Source organism: Psittacula echo (assembly GCF_963264785.1).
Source record: "Psittacula echo genome assembly, chromosome: 4".
NCBI lineage: Eukaryota > Metazoa > Chordata > Aves > Psittaciformes > Psittacidae > Psittacula > Psittacula echo.
In genome coordinates, this window is record NC_137738.1 from 21,120,647 (window position 1) to 21,139,773 (window position 19,127).

At 39.1% G+C, this 19,127-nt stretch overlaps 1 protein-coding gene across 1 annotated transcript in view; it reads right to left on the reverse strand.

The window, feature by feature from the left end:
* Nucleotides 1-16,377, reverse strand: part of RASGRP3 (RAS guanyl releasing protein 3) — a gene marked incomplete at both ends in the record, with an annotated part of 28,281 nt that extends 11,904 nt beyond the window's left edge. Inside the window, 9 exons of the mRNA XM_080615861.1 lie at nucleotides 2,823-2,900; nucleotides 7,895-8,170; nucleotides 8,477-8,593; nucleotides 9,011-9,184; nucleotides 11,181-11,328; nucleotides 12,630-12,761; nucleotides 13,991-14,047; nucleotides 14,669-14,786; nucleotides 16,308-16,377. Coding sequence (XP_080471987.1) covers nucleotides 2,823-2,900; nucleotides 7,895-8,170; nucleotides 8,477-8,593; nucleotides 9,011-9,184; nucleotides 11,181-11,328; nucleotides 12,630-12,761; nucleotides 13,991-14,047; nucleotides 14,669-14,786; nucleotides 16,308-16,377 — 1,170 coding nt within the window. The remainder of the gene's footprint in view (nucleotides 1-2,822; nucleotides 2,901-7,894; nucleotides 8,171-8,476; nucleotides 8,594-9,010; nucleotides 9,185-11,180; nucleotides 11,329-12,629; nucleotides 12,762-13,990; nucleotides 14,048-14,668; nucleotides 14,787-16,307) is intronic.
* Between the last annotated feature and the right edge of the window lie 2,750 nt (nucleotides 16,378-19,127).

Consider the following 19,127-nt stretch of genomic DNA (forward strand, 5'->3'; position numbering starts at 1 on the left):
TGTGTATAGAAAAGGTATTGTAGATTTTGACATTGAGATGAAAGATGATCACAAGGTCATAAAATACTGCCTTTGGTAGGAAAACAAAAGGGTGTGTTAGCGGGTTGCTATATTAACCTGCACAGGTAAGTTTGGGAAATAAAAATCACTATATGTACATAATTCAATTTCATCAAGAAATACAGTGGACCCAGACATCCATCTCTATATGCCAAAACTACTTACAGAATGTTTTAATCCTAAAACTAATGTCATTGCACAGTGATGGACCACAGGCTGGCAAGTGCTTTTGCTTTAGGAATATGTAGAAATGCAGCAGTCTTTGAAAGATGACATGTTACATGATGACACACAACATGCCAGTATTGTAATATTCTTACAGCTATGGTCAGAGCAGAATCTGAAGTGTGCTTTGTCTTAAAACAAAAATCTTAAGACTAAATGGAGTCAAAGCATCAGTATCAAAGTGTCAGAGTGTGCTGGACTACTAAGTCCTCACAGAGAGCTTCTAACTCCTCTGGTCCAAGTGCACAATGGCAGAAAGAGTCTGAATCCATTGGAGCCTTCCCCTGTCTTCTGGGCCATTTCATTTGAAGCCTCCTTCTGTTTTTATGGGGTTTTTTGACAAGTTGCAATAATAACTTCATGTTACTGCCTGCTAACTGAAGGGAAATGTTGGTTTCTTCTATTTCACTCATTGACTCGTATGAACGACCATAATTTTATTTCTGTGAAATGCATGCTGTGAGGAAAGGTACCAACCAGTGTCTGGGGACTACCTAGCTGAATTTACTGAATGTTCAGAAACACTGTATCTGGGCATGCTGTTTCTGATTTAGTCTGCATCTCCTGTCTGTTTCACCAGCACAAGCATAAACGGTATCGTAGACTGAGAAAGCATTTTAAGATGGATGTGAACATCTGCTTATTTTGGCATTGAAATAAAAAAATATGTGTGTCGTCGGTGGCATAACTGCATCAAGCAGAGTTGTCTTCTAGCCAATAGCTGCACCAGTAAAAGCTCCCAACAAGAAGATAATGAATGCTCAGGGAAAAGCAGGACAGTGTGACAGGGAGATACTGTTCTACAGCTGGAGGTCAGTCTTCAATATTTTTTTAGGCTATACTGACTGAAGACTCTCCTCCCACTTTTAGCAGAATGAAGATCAAGCCCCTGTTAACAGCAGGCTCCTGTGCTTACAGATGTGCCTCCAAAATGACTGCAGCAGCATGAGGCATTTCCTCTGCACTGCACCTGCACAGGAGTTGTACCCATACAACAATAAGCAGCAGTTGGAATGACATAACTACGCTGTCATATTGCCTTTGACAATTTTTTTCCACATACAAAAGCTCTAAAGATTCTTTCCCCTCTAATACAGCTTGTGTGCTTTGGCATTCCATCAAAGAGAAGTATGCTTCAAATAGTCTGGCTTCTGTCTATTCAGCTGTAGCTTTTTACCCATCAGGATGCTGCAACAGCTCAATGTCACTGGTTATTTATTGATCATTATGCAGTAGTCTCCCACAACTGCTGGGTACTGTTGAAGTTCATAGCAATGTTTATATTGCTTTTGTCCTCCCTAATGTTCAAGCTGAAGATCAAAGCAGCAGCGTGATAATTTTCTTCATCTACAGTAGTGGCCCATTAGTCCTTCCACAGCATAGAGCTGTAACAAGTCAACTCTGCTGGCAGTAATGGGAGCACAAGGGAGCCAGAATGACTATGATAAATGGCAGCTGCTTTGGTCAGATCATATCCAACAAGGACTGGAGACTCAGCAATGAAATTACAGGTGTTCAAACCAAGTTAAGGTTGACTATGGAAATATTCAATAGCTTCTTTACTATTGCTCTTCATCCACCATTGAAAGCACACACACAGAGTGCTCAAACTGGTCCCCAAGAATGATAAATCATCTTAAAACCCAGAAAAGCCCTATACTTGGAAATTAAGGGGTTCTACTTCCTTGCTTGCTTTCAGGAATACTTCAGAAACATAAAAAGCACTGCAATGAATCAGCTCAGACTACTAGGCTCTGCCCTCACACCCAGCTAAGCATTTCCAGATTCCCTTAGTTTTGCTAAGGGTGGTCTCAGATTTGCTGGTCTCAGATTTGAGGGAGCTCAGCCTGAGAGCATCATGTGTTGCATATGACAGGTCATAAGAATGTTAATGCACCAACGAAAGGGTCAGAGGGAAAACCCAGACTTTGGCAACAAAGAGTAACACTATAAATGAAATTCAGCTATTAATTAGGAGATTTATCTGTATCCTCAGACTTGCAAAGCATAATGAAAAATGCATCAATGCATCACTATCTTTAGCTGCACACACAAAAAAAGAGTAATAGCTATTCTAAGGTGTTTAAATATTGTTTGAGAGCCCAAGATACAGCCAATTCTACATAAGCAAACAGTTTTTAAAATGTTACAGCTAATGCTGTGCCTTACCTAAAACAAATCTTTGGACTCTGTGTTGTTTTATATAACTGCACCAGCATCCAGAAAATAAAGTAGTGATCACACGGTGATGTAACTTACAAAGGGTATCTTCCCATAAAGAAGAACAAGGGTTTCCAGAACTTGCAGAGGTTTTGTTGAAAAACAATTAGTAATGAAGTCTGGCATGTTTCACTTTTTACTTCTCCCAATATGCACAAAAACTTATAACTATTGACTGTGTTTACTATGCAAGCAAAACGCTAAAAAGCTTTATGTGAATGCAAATAAGGAAACATATTTATTGTAATTTAAAAATGTAATCAACTGCCTGCAGACAAAATAAGCAATATGTCAAAATGCAGTAAAAGATGACCTACAGATTTGGAGTTCCTTGGTTCCAGCACCAGTGAGAGCTTGTAGATATCATCCTCAGTGTGATAGAGGTCCAGGGACAGCTGTATGCAAGAAAGACGTAAAACCAGCAATATTCATTAAACTGTTGGATATGCCAGGCTTGTAAGCATACCTTACAAGAGATATACCTCCCACTGAAGCTAGACAAAAGTTCTGCTACTCAGAGCTCAGGATACATGCCAAAACTGGGGGTTACAGATGCTGGGAAAGCATCTTTTCACAAGAGCTAATGTAACTGACACTGGTGAGCACATGTTGCTGCTCACTCCTGTACTGAGCTGAGCAGGCACTGTTCTCGAGGGCTGTCACAACCTGCAACCCAACAGATTCAGTGAGAGGGGCTGGATGCTAATCTTCTTTGAAGAGGGACACTGGCAATGAAGACCACCCTTATGCAAAACACTTTCTTCTAGCAGCTCAGTGGTCATGAGAGATCTCAGAGAAATCATCTAGTGAATACAAAACCTTCAGCAAAGAAGTTGTAAAGGCACTAGGCTAGAAGGACTTCAGGTTGTGTTCTGCTCAAATTTTGTTCCTGGAGAACAGTCAGCTCTGCAGCTTACTGCAGCTCTTCTACAGAGGCAAGCCAGGTTTGGCAGCAGTGCTGATGCAGCAAAGTGCTGCATGAAGAGCAATTCCAGTTGCTTTAACCCAGCTTAGTCTGCTTCTGATTCTGTCTCAGCAAGGAAGGCAAATTCCCTTTCAGCTTCTTTTAGATAAATGAAAGCTTTTTCTTCCATGTTTTCATTCTTTTCCCTAGAGGATTTATTGAGAAAAACAGAAGGGGCATAAATATGCTAAAGTAAGATGAATCTTTGTTTCACTTTGTCAGCTGGGGTCTTGCACTGATGCAGGTCTGCAGTAAATTCCTCCTTTTTTGGAGTAGTGAAGTACAAAAGTAATCAACACTGTGGCTAATGTTTTCCAATGAGAGGAAATGAACATTGCGTATTTCCTGTGATCATGTCCCTACATTAATTGGCTTTGGAGTAATTGACATGATCTGAAGTTACCATCTACCTACATTGCAAATCCCCAATTAAGCTAAGATTGAGTTAAAAGGATGTTTCCCAGCAGGCAGATAGAATTACTACGGACTAAATGACTGTGTCAGAAGGCTATTTTTAGAGAACCTGAAGTGCTGAATCAGTAACAAGCAGAAGCAGGACCAGCAACACTGTACTACAGAACCACCTTTAGGAACCACCTTCTTTAAGGCAGAATTTTGTTCAATGAGTAAGACAAGAGGTAGAGCAAACACATTGCTTTAGAGATGTGTTGATATTGCACTATTCATTTTGTCTAGCTGTAACACTACACTGATTTTTGCAATTCGTAACTTGGTTATGGGCACCCATGAAAGCCTGAGCATCCTGTAGGTTCAGTCCCAGCTGTCATGCTGCTGTCACATGGGAATGTAAAGACCTGTCCTAAAAGTAACATAGATTCAGTAACTGCTGTAATAAATATTGTTCATGTACTTAATTATTCAGTGACTGAATTCTTAGGTTCCTTGGTGGTATAAAATAAGCAGAACAGTGTTGGAGCATATGATATTACCAGGTCAGGCTGGGACTGACAGCAGAATTGCTAGTTCAAAAGGCCTTGTCCTGTTCCTGCTAAAGAGCAGATTTCTCAGCAGGCCAGACGAGCAGGGTGTGGGTTTGGGGATGGAAAATCATTGGTATTTACTGAGTAAGTTTGTATTTCCCCCTCCCTGAGCTATCTGACCTTAACATAAGTGGCAGTTGTAACTTGATTAGGCACGTGTAAGCACACAACAGACAAGGTATTGTCTAGTACAGAAGTTTCAAATACTTGCAAAAACATTACAAGCATGATGACTGTTCATTTACATAAGATCTCATTTTATATTTTATTTACACGTTTGCTCTGCTGGATAAAGCCTAATAGGAGCTTTCCTAGGACAGCCTTCACAGCAGGTGGCAGTTTCCGTTCTAATTTGACTTTCATTGCTGTCCTATGTTGCCAAGCATTTTGGGGGTGGTGGGGGTGGTGGTGGGGTGAGGAGGGTGGGTTCAGGAGGGTGGGGGTGTGATCAGAAATGCACAACATTTATTTGGTAAGTGGAACTTACTGAACCCAAGTTAGGGAGGGTGACTTTCAATTTGATTGTTTAGATATTTCTCATTCTCTTCACTAGACTGTGCAAATGACTGGGACTTTCCAGTCATTTGCGTATAGTTTCAGAGCAGGTTAGATAAATATCTGTTGGGATCTAAAAATAGTGGGGGGAAAATGGTGGCACCAAATAAGTTCTAGTGCAGTTAGTATAAATACATTGTACTCTAGTTGAGAGATTGAGATCCACTTCCAACCCACAGAAAGTGATGAAACATTTACCTGCAGGCTTTTATCACATAGTGAAATAAAAAAAATGTGGAAATAATGCACAGCAGGTAAGGAAATCCCTTAAGTATCCTTACCAAATGTAAGTTTTGTAATGATGAAAGTGTCGTTAGAGCTGTTCTTTCCCTCTATTGCACTGCCAAGCTTGTGAGTAGGTCCTCTTTACTACTTCTGCTTCTTAGCTCCAGGTTTCAGATGCCAGGGACTGGCACAAAACTGGGTACGGAGCCAGTGGAGCTGGAGCAAGTGTGGCTGATAAGGCAAGAAAGGAGGAAGAACCACACAGACTAAGAGCAAGCATGCACTGAGTCCATCTTTATGTAACACACTCTTGCTCACCGGCAGCTGAGTCCTGGCACATTTACTCCTCTTGCCCATATAACACAGACTCATTTACACATGACAAGGGAGGACTTGCATTACTAGAGCTCCCTCTCAGCTTTTGCAGTCTCCTATGCAGGTGGTCTGATGTTTACTACCTAGTCCTTGCCCCAGCTTTTAAGCCAAACTCATTTCATAGCTCTTAACACAGTCTCTCCAAATACAGAATCATAGAATCATAGAATGCTTTGGGTTGGAAGGGACCTTAAAGATCATCTAGTTATATACCTCCTGCCACAGGCAGGGCTACCTTCCACTAGACCAGGTTGCTCAAAGCCCCGTCCAACCTGGCCTTGAACACTGCCAGGAAGCAGCAGCAACTTCTCAGGGCAACCTGTGCCAGTGCCTCAACATCACCATTTTTGAACCACTTGAATGTATCAGCTTCCCCAGAGTGGAGAGGGCTCCACCATCAAGAAAAGAAAAACCAGGGCAAATGCCTACATGGCCACAAAATACTAATTTTATCTTTTTGTGCAAGTTCTTGTACTAGTAAACCAACACCCAATGACTTATTTGTCAAACAAGCACAGGCCAGGCTGTTAGCACTTGCTAAGTGTGTTGCAAAAGGCAGCACTGCAAGGGATGGAGGCCAAGCAAGAGATTTACACATTGCTTATCAGGACAAAACACATACTAAAAGCTTGCCCAGATAGAAGCAGCTTAATGGAAAAACAGCCGAAGTGAACAAATAGTTGGGTCAGCTGATTCACACACAAATGAAAAGCACTCTATACATCTATACACATTTACTAGTTTTGAAGAGGAGTTTCTCTAAGTTAAAGATGAGAAAAATTTTTACAGTTTACATTAGAGAACAAAGACCTAGCAATAAGTGAAATAATTATTTCTTCAGGATCTGGAAACTGTATGACTTTGGCAGCAACGGAGGCTAAATCTGTCAAAAGACCATTTGCATGTAGCAAGGTCAACTATTTTTAGTTGGCAGGTCTTGTCAGCTTTGAGCTGCAACACTAGCTTTTCTTCTCTTTCTCTGACCCCAGCCTATAATGTAAAACTTTCTTATTAACAGAAAGATGAACAGAAACATTTAAAGAGTAATGACTTAGATGGAAGATGAACACTGTAAAAAAAAAAAAAATATTCTATACATACATACGAATGAGGAAAAACCTACATACTAGAATCAAAATGAAAATATTCATTTTATGATATGTACCAAAAGTCTGGTCTAGGAATTTTTTGTTGATCTTTGACTTTTTCTTTTTGAGGAGTCATCATCTTAAATCAAATTGCCACACTATCAAATGTACTTGACCCTAACTACAATTCCAGTGATTACTATGAAGACAGAATTACCTTGGAGATGATTTAGGATACCTACAGCTGTCTACCTAGGATACCCACAGCTGTCTACCTAGGATACCCATGGCTGTCTCCATCATTACTAAAAGGTACCACCATGGAATCATGCTAATAGGTAAAAGCAGCACAAATTAATTTTAGCCCATGATCAGGTCTGGAATCAACACTGCAGAATGTAACTTCATTATTTACAATCAGATTGGCTCAGCTGTAACCACAGTCGGCAGAGTTATATTAGGAATAGATGCACCAAAGTGTTTCACGTAAGTGAAAAAGTAATGGTCATGTACTCAGTTATCAAAAAGGGGACTGAAAATTAATTCCTTTTAGCACTGTCAGTTGCAGCTTTAAAAAAATACATGTTTTATTCAGTCTTTCTGAAATCTCACTTTGTTTTGAAATAGGACCTTCAAATCCTTATCTGTAATTTGTATGTGCAAGTTTCAAACCTCCACAAATGTAGCCAATGCCAAGGGGGGAGGAAAGGAGAAATAGTAAGGGTTGTGGGGATTGTTTAGCAACATGTAAGAGCTTTTTTTTTTTTTTTTACTGGATAGAAAGAGTACTATGTCGCACTTGAAGCATAGTGGAGCAAGAACAGAGCAATGCCCAACTTGGAATTCTACTTGTGTGTCTATGTCAACACATCACCTGATCTTCGTGCAGAAGACATAGGCCACAATTCTAAGTGCTCTGAACTTAGTTTTAACTTCTCCTAGCACAAATACAGCCCTCTTTCTGTCATCCTTACAATAATTAATGTATAACAACCCTGTTGCTGCTTTCAGCCATCACATACTACACTAATGGAACTCTTTGTGCACTTGTTTCCGTTTTGTATTGTCTCCCTTTTCTTTTACGAAACTGGGATAAAAATGTGCACTTATCTCTACAGATACGAATATTCCTACTGACATTCTGAATAACAGAAATGAATTGAAACATGCTCAGTACTTACGGTTAGCAGGTTAATTAAATCCATATTAGGCTCTAAATGATGAGAGGCAGTCTGCAGGGAAACTAGTTCACTCAAGGTGATGGAAAGCTGTTGCATTTTCACTATGTTAACTTTGTTCTCATCTATCCAGTCAGGAAAAATTACATGGACAGCAATCAAGTCTTTCAAATGAACTCCTAAAATAGGAATTTTGAAGCCAACACAGTCAGCAAAAGCCTTGCGGTAGTTGCAGTAGTTTCCATTGGAAGAGACCAGCTCTGTCATTTCGTTCCAGTCCTACAAACAGCCAGAGAAGCAAGCCTCTGTGAAAGCATTCATAGAATTTCCTTAATCTGGTTTAAATGAGCACAGCTTATGTCAGGGTAATGACAGTGTTAGTTTCCTCTCTGGCACAGGCAATCAAGCAGAGGATCTCCATGAGCCGATCCTTCTCCACCAAGAGGAATGCAACCAAAGTGCCCTTGTGGATGCCCTGCCATGATCCAAGTATTGTGCTGGTGAGACACCTGCACTGCAGAATTCATCAGACCTCAGAGAGGTGATACTCTGCTCATTATCTCTATATTCTGGAGTCCACCATACCTTTGTGACTTCTGAAGAGAGATGAGAATGAGTTTCTTTCAGACGAGAAATAGAGCTGTGGCTTAGACCTCCCACAACTGCCATCAGTGTGTTGAAGTTCTGGAGTTGAAGGAGCTTCTGCAGGAGAGATTGATCATGGATAATTAAAAGTAAAGGAAATATATGTGGCAGCTATCTCATGTCACACACAACAGCTAAAGGAGACAATCTGTCACTGCTAAAGCAGAAATCGTTAAATCAGGAGACATAACATAATGGTTCAGCATTTCTTTATTTAATTAGCTTAGGTCCACAAGAAACACACAGTAGTGACGGTTGTCAACTAGAATACAACAAAGAAAAATTACTTTATAGTTACGTCTGCTAGTTAAAAACCACAGATATACCACATCTGAACAAATAACGTGCACTGATGTTGAACAGGCTATTCACTGAGGAAACAGCACAAAGAGCATCCAGTTCATTTGTTTATGGCAATCTCAATTTATATTATTGCTTCACACTGGAAGAAAAAGACTCATATGCAAGACTTACCTGTGCAACATTGATAAACTTTGTGATTACTTCTGCCCTTTGCTGGGGTGTTGGTTTGCTGAGAACCATGAGCTGGACCCATTTGGAGATACCATTAAATAGAGCAATAGATCTCTCCAAAGTAAGATTGTTCTCCAAGCAGCCATGGATCACATAGCTTTGGTAGTCTGTGAACTAACAAAGGGAAGGCTTTTTCAGTAAAAAAGTGGACGACTTAAGAATTTATTTTTTTTCTCCTCTTGCTTAGAAAATGACAAAGACTCAGGGTCACCAGACCCCGCTGCAGCTGTCACTCTTCACATGAGCTTGAACTGCATCCCAAGCAGCTAACTGTGCACCTATTTTCTTCCTCTTATGTAAAAAAAATCTGTTTCACAAGGAGCTACTTCTGATAAGTCTTGCTTGTTTTGATGTTATGGTTATGCCTTGTGCGTTCATGGACACGGCTCTACATGGGAGAACTATGGCTCCCAAGAATTAAATTTCCCTACATGTTTGAAAACATTTTTCAGCTGTCCCTTAAAGGCAGATTTTCAGAAGCTTATGACATAACTTCAGCTAGCTAGCAGTGTCAGCCAACACACATTTCTTGGTCTTCTAACTGATCAAAAATTGCTGGACATACACGCTAACACAGCAGATACTTGCCTCAGAACTGCAGATAAACAGTATTTCAGTGTTCAGTTACTTTAAAATGTTTTCTGTTACAGTTAACACTCCCCTTCCTTCTCCTCCATCCTTTTCCCCCCATATTTTTATTAAATAGGCAAAGCCAAAGACAGGATTCAGACTAATCATATTCTACAGTTACATAGCTTTGAGATAACAAATAGTAAAAGATGCATTAACTGTAATTGGTTGCAGAGAAACATCTGATATTGCAAAATTCAAGCCAAAGAATTAACAAATTAGAAACAACAAGGAAAAAAGAAAATCGATTGCAGGTCTGAGTTTTATTTCTGGAATTCCCAAAGGAATTAAAAGATATCTTAAGTCTAGCCAGAAATCTGTGCCATTTTTCTTGTTCCTCCCTCCTTGTTTAGGGTTAGTCTTGCACAGATCACGGTAGGGTGTTTTCCCATGATTTGAAGTCTAGAGTAATAAACCTTTGAACGTTATTAGATGATGTCAAAAGTGATTCTGTTTAGACTGGTCTCAGCTCCTCATTGATCTCTCTTTCCTTCCTCCCTTGAAACAAACAAAAAACCTCATATATTTTTCTTAGTTTTGTAGTTCGATTTCTTTCATGCTCCTAAACATTTTTTAAAGTCTCTTTTTTTAATTTTTTTCTGAAGAGAACTTGTCATCTTGAGCCCTTACTGCTTCCATTTGCCACCAGAAACAGTGGCATCATGACTTTTTCATATGGATATTTGCCATTAGAAATCAGCATTTCTTTCGGCATTTGGATTACTCATTTGTTTTGCTTTAGCATCTACTTTAATTTTCATCCATTTTTGCCTCTTGTTCATGTACAATCTCTATGAAAAGAAGCAACTGTATCTGAATTTTCCTCAGTGCCAATATGGGAAAATGAGGAAAGAGAAGTTGTGCAGTTTCCATTCTTGCATTTTTCAAGACCCAATTGGCAAAGTCCCTGAGGAACATGATCTGTCTCAAAGCTGACCCTACTTTGGGCGGGATGTTGGCCTAGAGACCCTTCCAACCAGAATTATCTTCTGATCCTAACTTGGAAAATGAAAGGACAGTTTCTGAAGAAGTAGTTGGGAAGAACAGAGACTACAGAAGGACTATGTATATTTCAAACTCTTCAAAAATCATTCATTGCAAAGACTCTGATATTTACTGAAAAGTAATTAACTATTTTCTCAGAGGAAAAACCAAACCAAACCAAACCAAACCAAAACTGAAGACTTTGAACACTAATATTGGTTTAATCAATTGCTGCAACACGTGGTTGCAGTGGCTTTTAGCAGTAATTTTTGCCTAGTAGTTCTCAAAAAAAAACCTCTAAACTTTTGTTACTAAAAGCATGTCATAAAAAAGATCAAGGAAGTGCTGGTGCAGCCATGTCTATGTACAGCATATAAAGGATTACAATGATATATTATACGGAAATGTAGAGGGGAAAAAAGTGATAAATGTTAAGCCATGTGAACACTCTCTAAGTATGGGCTCCTAATTGCAAATGACAAAGCTGTGGGATTACAGAAATTCTCCTGAAAGATTTATGCTCCAGAAAAGTAAGATGTTCAGCTAGCTCAATGGGCTCCAGATGGTCAAACAGCAGGCAGGCTTTTCCTTTCTTGGAAACCTTCTTTCTCTGTGTAACTCTTCTCATCCAGTCATAGGAAGGACTGCAAAAGAAAAATAGGTATAATTCTCAATTCTGTTTGGGTATATGTGAGTGTAGCCCACAATTTGCACACATAGTGTAAAATTAATAAAAGACAGACCATGAGCTTTCTGATCTGTGACATCCAGTACATAACAAACACTCAGAGTAGCACCATTCAGTTGCATAACAGAAGATGAGAGTTTCAGAGGCATTTCTGCAAATGATCAATAATAGCAAGTTTCTATCTGAACACAGATGATGTGCTCTATGATACAGATGATGTTCTCTATGACACAGGAAGTCATAATTAAAAGATTATTTGGAAACAGAAGAACAGGTCACACCAAATTCTGATACAAAATAAAAGAAAGACTTGAATTATATCAAGGATTAATTTTTACTCTGTAAAACCACAGGTCTATGAAATAATGGAACAACAGAAACAGTCAGTCAAACAGCTAATAAAATAGTAAGTGGGTGGACAAAAAGGCAAATCATTTGCTTACAAGAAATGGAATAATTTCTACCCATATACAGGAAAAGCACTTCAGAGAGCAGAAAGTTTTCTAATAATATTTTAAACTGAAGATTTAAGAGGCAATATTTATGTAATTTCACTGGTACTGTTCTTGCAGGAAGTCTTGCAAACTTCATTGAGATTAAGAGTGCTGTCCTTTCAGGTTACTATGCCATTTTTAAATAAGGAAAAATCACTGTGCATATGCCACATTTTAAAAGAAAACCTACAAAATCAGGTGAGATACAAAAGCCAGTCTGGTGATGTTTAAAAGGTAACTTTCATTTCAGTGTGTCAAGGAAATAGTAGCGTAATCATTTTGATGCAATAAAACTACAAATGTGAATGCTAAAGATTACCCAGTTAAATCATAGAAGTACACAGAAAGCCATCAAAAAAAAAAAAAATAAAAATAACAGGTTACTGATGAGAGAACAAAAAAGCCTCCCTGAGAAAATGCAAGATTTACACAACATGCAAGTCACTGCTTTACTTGTCATTCTGTATGAAAAATTATAGGAAAAAAGTAACACTAATCACTTAATTGGCACTAGCTTTGTCAGGAAAATTATTCCTTTCCCATTTATGTAAAAAAACCTTACACACAGATAAGAATCTTTTCTTTACTGTGACTCCAACTAGATTTTCAAATTTGTAGTAACTTCAAATATAGAAGATAATATAATTTTTTTGTAACTGCTTTTTTTTGCGCTCAAGATGGCCCTTAGCACTTTTATATTTTGCACTGAACTAGAATTCTGCTGTTACAGAGAGGAAGATGTTGAAGGTCATGACATCCTTACATGCTGGAGATATCAATGAGGTGGATGTGATCCTCGTATCCAAGCTTGCTGGCTACTTCTCGAAACTCTTCAGTCAAACGAATCAGTCCAAGATCCAAGTTAAACTCTGCAGGAAATTCCAAAATCCAGTATCTGAAATCCAAAGACAGCAGTTACGACATGCCCAGGGATTCAGGTATAACATTCAGTGCCTGTATATATATATGTACATACATTTTATTTAATTGGACTTAGAAGTACTTTAGACTCACTGATCTTTGGACAGAGAGAGTAGACTACCTTAGCCTGTTGCTTCTGTAATTATCTGTAACACTGATCTGTAACACTGAAGTGGCAAAAGCCACTTTATATTATAATTTCCTTTGTTAACCTACCACAGCACAACACAGCAGCATTGTACTGAAATGCAGAATTTAGGTGATGTCTCAGGTGCACAAAACAAAAGGCACACACACGTGTTCTGATTCTGATTCTGCTGCCAGGACACACAAATGACACTTGCACTTAGCCCTTGTCCAAGTGACACATTCTGTTCAGAAAAGATTTTTCAATGAAAATGAAAACATGAATTTGAGTGGCAGTTTTACCATGATAACCATGTAAAAAACATGTCTCCTCTGCTATTTAAGTAGGGTATGGAAAAGGCTTTATCAGCCCTGCTTTCAGTAATTCCCCCTGCCTTCACAGTGATATAACCTAGTCCAGAGGAAGGAGGAAAAATGTTTGAGGGAAGCACATTATGTCATTTTAACTTAAAAGTTCATGCTTTCTCTTTTATGGAGAAAAGTTCCTACACAAGCACAGCCTCACACATGGAAGACTTTGCATACAAACGAGGTCAGAGACAGTCAGTGCAAGGATCAGAACATATCGACCTGTAATGGTCGAATAGTCAAACTGGCATCACTAACACAGTCCTGTCACCACAAATTGTGTAGGTATTGTGTGAATTGAAGTTGACAGCCCAGAGACAATCTTCCTCTATCACACTAGGTTACATCTGGGAGCAAAATATGTCTCTCGTCTACATGGCACTGAACTAGTCTCTCTCTAAGAAATGTCACACTCAAACACCAGGTAAATCATAGCACAGCTTTTTAGCTCAATGCAGTTAAGTGTCTTAAAGGCTGAATGGCTCAACTTAATTGTTTTCAAATCAGAGAAATTCATTCTTCACTACGGACTGGAGACCAAGTGAAAAAAAAACCCAAAACAACAAAAAAACCCCAAACAAACAAAAAGCAAAGCTTTGTATTTTTATATTTCCATGGTTTAGTTTCAATATTTACAAAAAGAAAGTACATTGATGGTATTCACAGAGGCATAAAACCAAAATGCTAGAGGGTCAGAAGCATGCTTACCTCATGAAATAACAGATTTTTAATCTGAATTCATTGCAGTTCTCCCCACTGGCATCTCTATATGTATGCTAGTTAAAGAGAGGTTTGTGTGCCTTGGTTCAGTAATGATCTTTTTAACCACAGAAGACTCTAACACTAGGCCAGCTGCATAAAAATCAGTATCAAAATTTCCTACTTGAGATAACCACAGTATGTTCTGATATTTCATTCACATGTGTAGCATCTTAGGGGACAAAGACCATTTTCTGGCTGCCACTTCATTTTTTGCCCTAGCAAATTATTATTCTGAATATTCTCTTGAAGGGTTTATTGCTAGCTCTGGCTAACCAAATGTGATAATAGTTATGATTAATGAATTCTCTGAGAGGTGTAAATGACACGTAGGTGCTTAGCTACCACTGAAAGTTCACAGTAGTCAAAGGCCAGCCCACCATGATACATTTGAAAAGTTATCTTGGCCACATATTTCCACTAATTCAAAGTTAATGCAAGATATGCCTCAGCATGCTTGTACATATGGAGAAGGTCCACAACCAGAAGCATAAAGCTCACAGACTTCCATCTTTTAGGTTGAAAAAAATTCACCTCCAAACCTTTTGTCACTGATTAATTGACACATTTTTACATGCAATAACAGAAACAATCTGCTTTTGACATTATAATATTGATTTCTGAGACTTTGTGAAAGGATATGTGGACAGAAGCTTGCCAGCCAGCTCTGTGGAAGGCAGATACCACCGGTGCATTAAAAGAAAAGTTCTTGGCAATGGGTTGGAGCACCTATTTCCTTTGTCATCTGCAAAACAGAAACAGTTAACCGCATCATTCATGAACAGAGAGGAGCTTTTATTGTTTACGTGGAGTCAGATAGAAAGATCAAAAGTGGAAATGTTGGTTTATTATCTACCAAATAGGTAGGAAATAACACCAAAGCACAAAAATGCTCCTGTAAGAGTAGTTATTTCAGATTGTAGTGCTAGGTACTTGAGGAGAAAAAAACTCAAAACAGTGTGGGCCATACCTAAAAAAAAAAACAATCCCAGGGCCGGGAAAGCACTATTCTAAACCTTACACAAAGAGACTGGCAGTAATCCAAAGAAAGAACCCAAAATTAATCCACCAAAAGTGTGGGGATTTATGTACAACCACTTCCAATATGTGTTTTAGTGCAGCTTTATAGCTTTATGTTAACAATTAGATTGTTAAAAAAGGCATCTGCCTCAACTAATTCAATGTCAAAGTAGCATCTCACATCTGTGCCTAGGGCCCCATCTCCAGCTGCTTTACAGACCAATGTGCCTTTGTGATACAGCCACTGAAACTACAGGAAGAGTTATTCCCTGGCAGGCTAGTTGACCATCAGTCTTCCTCATCATCTGTAATCTTGGATTATTCTCTGTATGTCACTTTTTAAGACGACAGTAGATTGTATGCATGTGTGAAACAGGAACAACACAGGCAGTACACTTGTCAAGAGAGTGTGTATACAAGGAAAAGAGGCATGATTTCCAACAGACAGTAAGTATATGGGCTCTGATAATACTTTCTTTAGGTTTTATAACAACAGGTTTGATTATGGTCTATAGAAATGCATATACAGGGACCCACTACAGTCAGTAGCAAGACCCATTTGTCCCTCAATTATTTAATCTCTCTCACCTTTAGATATTTGTTTCTTTCCACAAGGAGAAACAATAAATACCTCATTCCAATCAAAAGCTGTCCTTCATTTCAAGAGAATCTAAATGTAGCTTTGTGAATTAAGGCCCCATTGCAAACTATTTAAGACCATCCATGAACTCATCTGACTACAATGTGACATACGTCATGAATAATGATGCTATGAATCAAAGTCTATTTCATGACTTCTTTGCCTCAGACCTGGTACATCACAGTTTAACAAGAGTAAAAAGATTACATGAGCCTTAAGTCATATTCATGTCAATTATTCCATGATGCTTCAGAAAACCTTTTAAAAAAATGACTGGTCAGAAATGCAGCTGTGTAACCACTTCAGACAAAAATCAATGCCAGAAATAACTCCTTGAATAATTCAACTAAACACTTCTCTTGGTGAAGGCCAGCATTTTAAAAACCACTATACTCACCATTGTGCATTATCTGTATTACAAATATTTAATACAGTATGCATGTGATTAAAATTCTGGCTCATGTGATTCTGGTCCAAACATGGAAAACTTTACAGAACAGAAATGTTGTTTGCCAAAGGAAAGACTGGCTCAATCAGAGAACAGCAGGGGTTATATTATAAGGTGAATTTCAAGAAACAGCAAAGTAAAATGTTGAAAACTCATACCAAACATTTCAATACAAGTGTTCAAAAGCTCATCCAAAGTTGCAGCCTTCCCAAGTGTGTTTGACCCCATTGTCCTTTAGTCGTTGTCAAAAAACAAGGGACATTTTCATCAAGTAGAATGCTGCTTCTTCGGCTGCGCAGCTTTTTCACTTTATTTTGTACGTTGTGCTCTTAGCTGGACGTCAGGGAAAACCTGGAGAAAGTAAAAGAGATCATAACTATGTGGAAGACTTATCAGGATGCAATGTTTACAGTTCAGCTAATCTTTTTTGTGAACTGGTTTTCCCCCACATGATACAAAGCACGTGAGATTGTTGTAAGCTTTCCCTACTGTCCAGATTTTGACAACTACGTTCCAGCTTGTGTTTTTAAGTGTTGTCCAATTGTTTGTCCACTAGCACAAAATAAATCTATAGCTAGGGTCATAAACCAGAAACCAGATGGTAAACGAGGACATGCATGTACAATGACGCACATTGTGTTCAGGTCATTTTATTTACACTTGATAAGTCGCTTTTTGTTAATAACACTGCTTTTATGTTTTTAAGCATAACTGTTTTTTTTTTTTCTCTAAGGTTACAGGTTCATGGTAATGCTAATGGTCTTCATTGGCATAGACTGCATAAAATGTTTAATGAAGCTCACAGCAAACATTAAATTAGGAGGTGATTTTTCAGAGAACCTTAAGATCAGTCCCTACAGCTTTTTAAAATAAATCTCATAGTAGCTGACCATTCACAGAAAGCTGAACTCATACAGAAACTTCTAAATTGTATAATAAATCTACTATGCATTTAATTATCAAATATCCATTTACCTGAAGATGCACAAAATACTCTGTTATAAGTTAACTCTCTGTACAAGAGTAATCTTCTTTCCTCTTTCAGTTACAGCAGCCTTCCAGTACCTGAAGAAGGCCTACAAGAAAGCTGGAGAGGGACTTTTTACAAGGGCACGTAGTGATAGGACAAGGGGTAATGGCTTTAAACTGAAAGAGGACGAGTATATATTAAATATTAGGAATAAGTTCTTCACTATGAGAGTGGTGAGACACTGAAACAGGTTGTCCAAAGAAGTCACGGATGACTCATTCCTGGAAGTGTTCAAGGCCAGGTTGGACGGGGCTTTGAGCAACTTGGTCTAGTGGAAGGTGTCCCTGACCCTGGCAGGTGGGTTGGAACTAGATTGTTTTCAAGTTCCCTTTCAACCCAAACCATTCTGTGACTCTATGACAGACCTAGCTTCAGAGTCCTGCAGGGCTCAAGCTGCTCTAAGTATGCAACAGTGTTTTGCTTGGAAAATCTTCAAAAGACACCATTCAGCGAAAGATACAAGTCTTGGGAGGAATGGCTGAGGGAACTGGGGTTGTATAGCAGGAGAAAAGAAAGCTCAGGGGAGACCTTATCCTTCTCTGCAACTACCTGAAAGGAGGTTGTAGTGAGGTGAGGGTCAGTCTCTTCTCCCAAGTAACAAGCAACAGGAAAAGAGGAAATGGCCTCAGGTTCCACCAGGGGAAGTTTAGATTAGATACTAGCAAAAAGTTCTTCGTCAAAAGGGTTGTCAAGGATTGGAAGAGGCTGCTCAGAGAAGTGGCTGAGAAACCATTCCTGAAGGTATTTAAAAGATGTGTAGATGTGGTGCTTAGAGACATGGTTTAGTGGTGGACTTGGCAGCGCTAGGTTAATGGTTGGACTCAATGATCTTGAAGGTCTTTTCCAACCTAAGTGATTCTATGATTCTATACTACTATTTTTAGACGGGTTCGTGCAGCCACTTCTTTATGGTCCAATCCAACAATGGATTTAGACATGACACACTTTTTCCTGAAGCTGGCAGAAGGACCCTACAGGAAATAAGCACAGCCCACTGAGCCTGGTGTTTCTACAAGTCAGTGCACACACTATCCTGCAGCCCAGGTCAGCCAACAGGAAACATGAGCAGAGGGGTGCAATCATTCAACGCTGCCCCATTTCTGCCTTCCTTCTAGCTTAAAGCAAGCACTTTCCTCTCTCTGAGCTTGGCGGTGCAGACACCCCTCTTGAAGGAACACATCTGTCTTTCCAGGAATCTTGCGGAGCTCTTATTTGCCATGAATCAGGGGAAGACTATTCCTTTCACAAAATGGTAAGTAGTCAGAGCACTCACCTAAGAAAAAGGGGAAGTGGGTATACAGCGGATTTGAACCCATGCTTAGCATTCTAGCAGAAAACATCCTAACCATTATCTCTGGGGCTAAGCTGGGCAGCCTCAACCCCTCCTGCTAGAGCTGTGCCATCACACAAGAACCAAAGTTGTCTGAAGTAGACCAGAGAGGGAATACAGGGAGATTTGTCTCTCTAACCTGATGGTCAGGCCACATGTGAGCCAGGGTTACCCTATGTTCAGTGTTTCTTCCCAAGACTGTTTTTGTATTTGAAGTGAAAAAGTAAGCAAAGCATGTGCTTTGTTTACTTGCTTTGAGAGTTAGCCAGCAGCTAAGCACTGTTTTTCAAGATCACAACTCTGTTCTTTGCCACCTTTTGCTAAAATCCTACTTTGTGTACATTTGTCCTTTTTGACCATCCCCAAATCCTACTCTAAGTGCTTAAATTACTGGCTTGATTTTACATAGAGGCAGCTATTTAGCTTTTCCAACTTCATCTGACTTAGGATTTTTAGAAGAGAAAAATATAATAAATTTCACATTGGCTATTAAATGATATTTTTTAGTCAGCTCTTCAAAAATATAACTGAGAAAAGCTGTTGCATTTTCTGCGTATCCCTTGAAAATTACTGAGCATGAAATGTAGGCGGGAAGAGATTTGATGTGGCTTTTCAGTT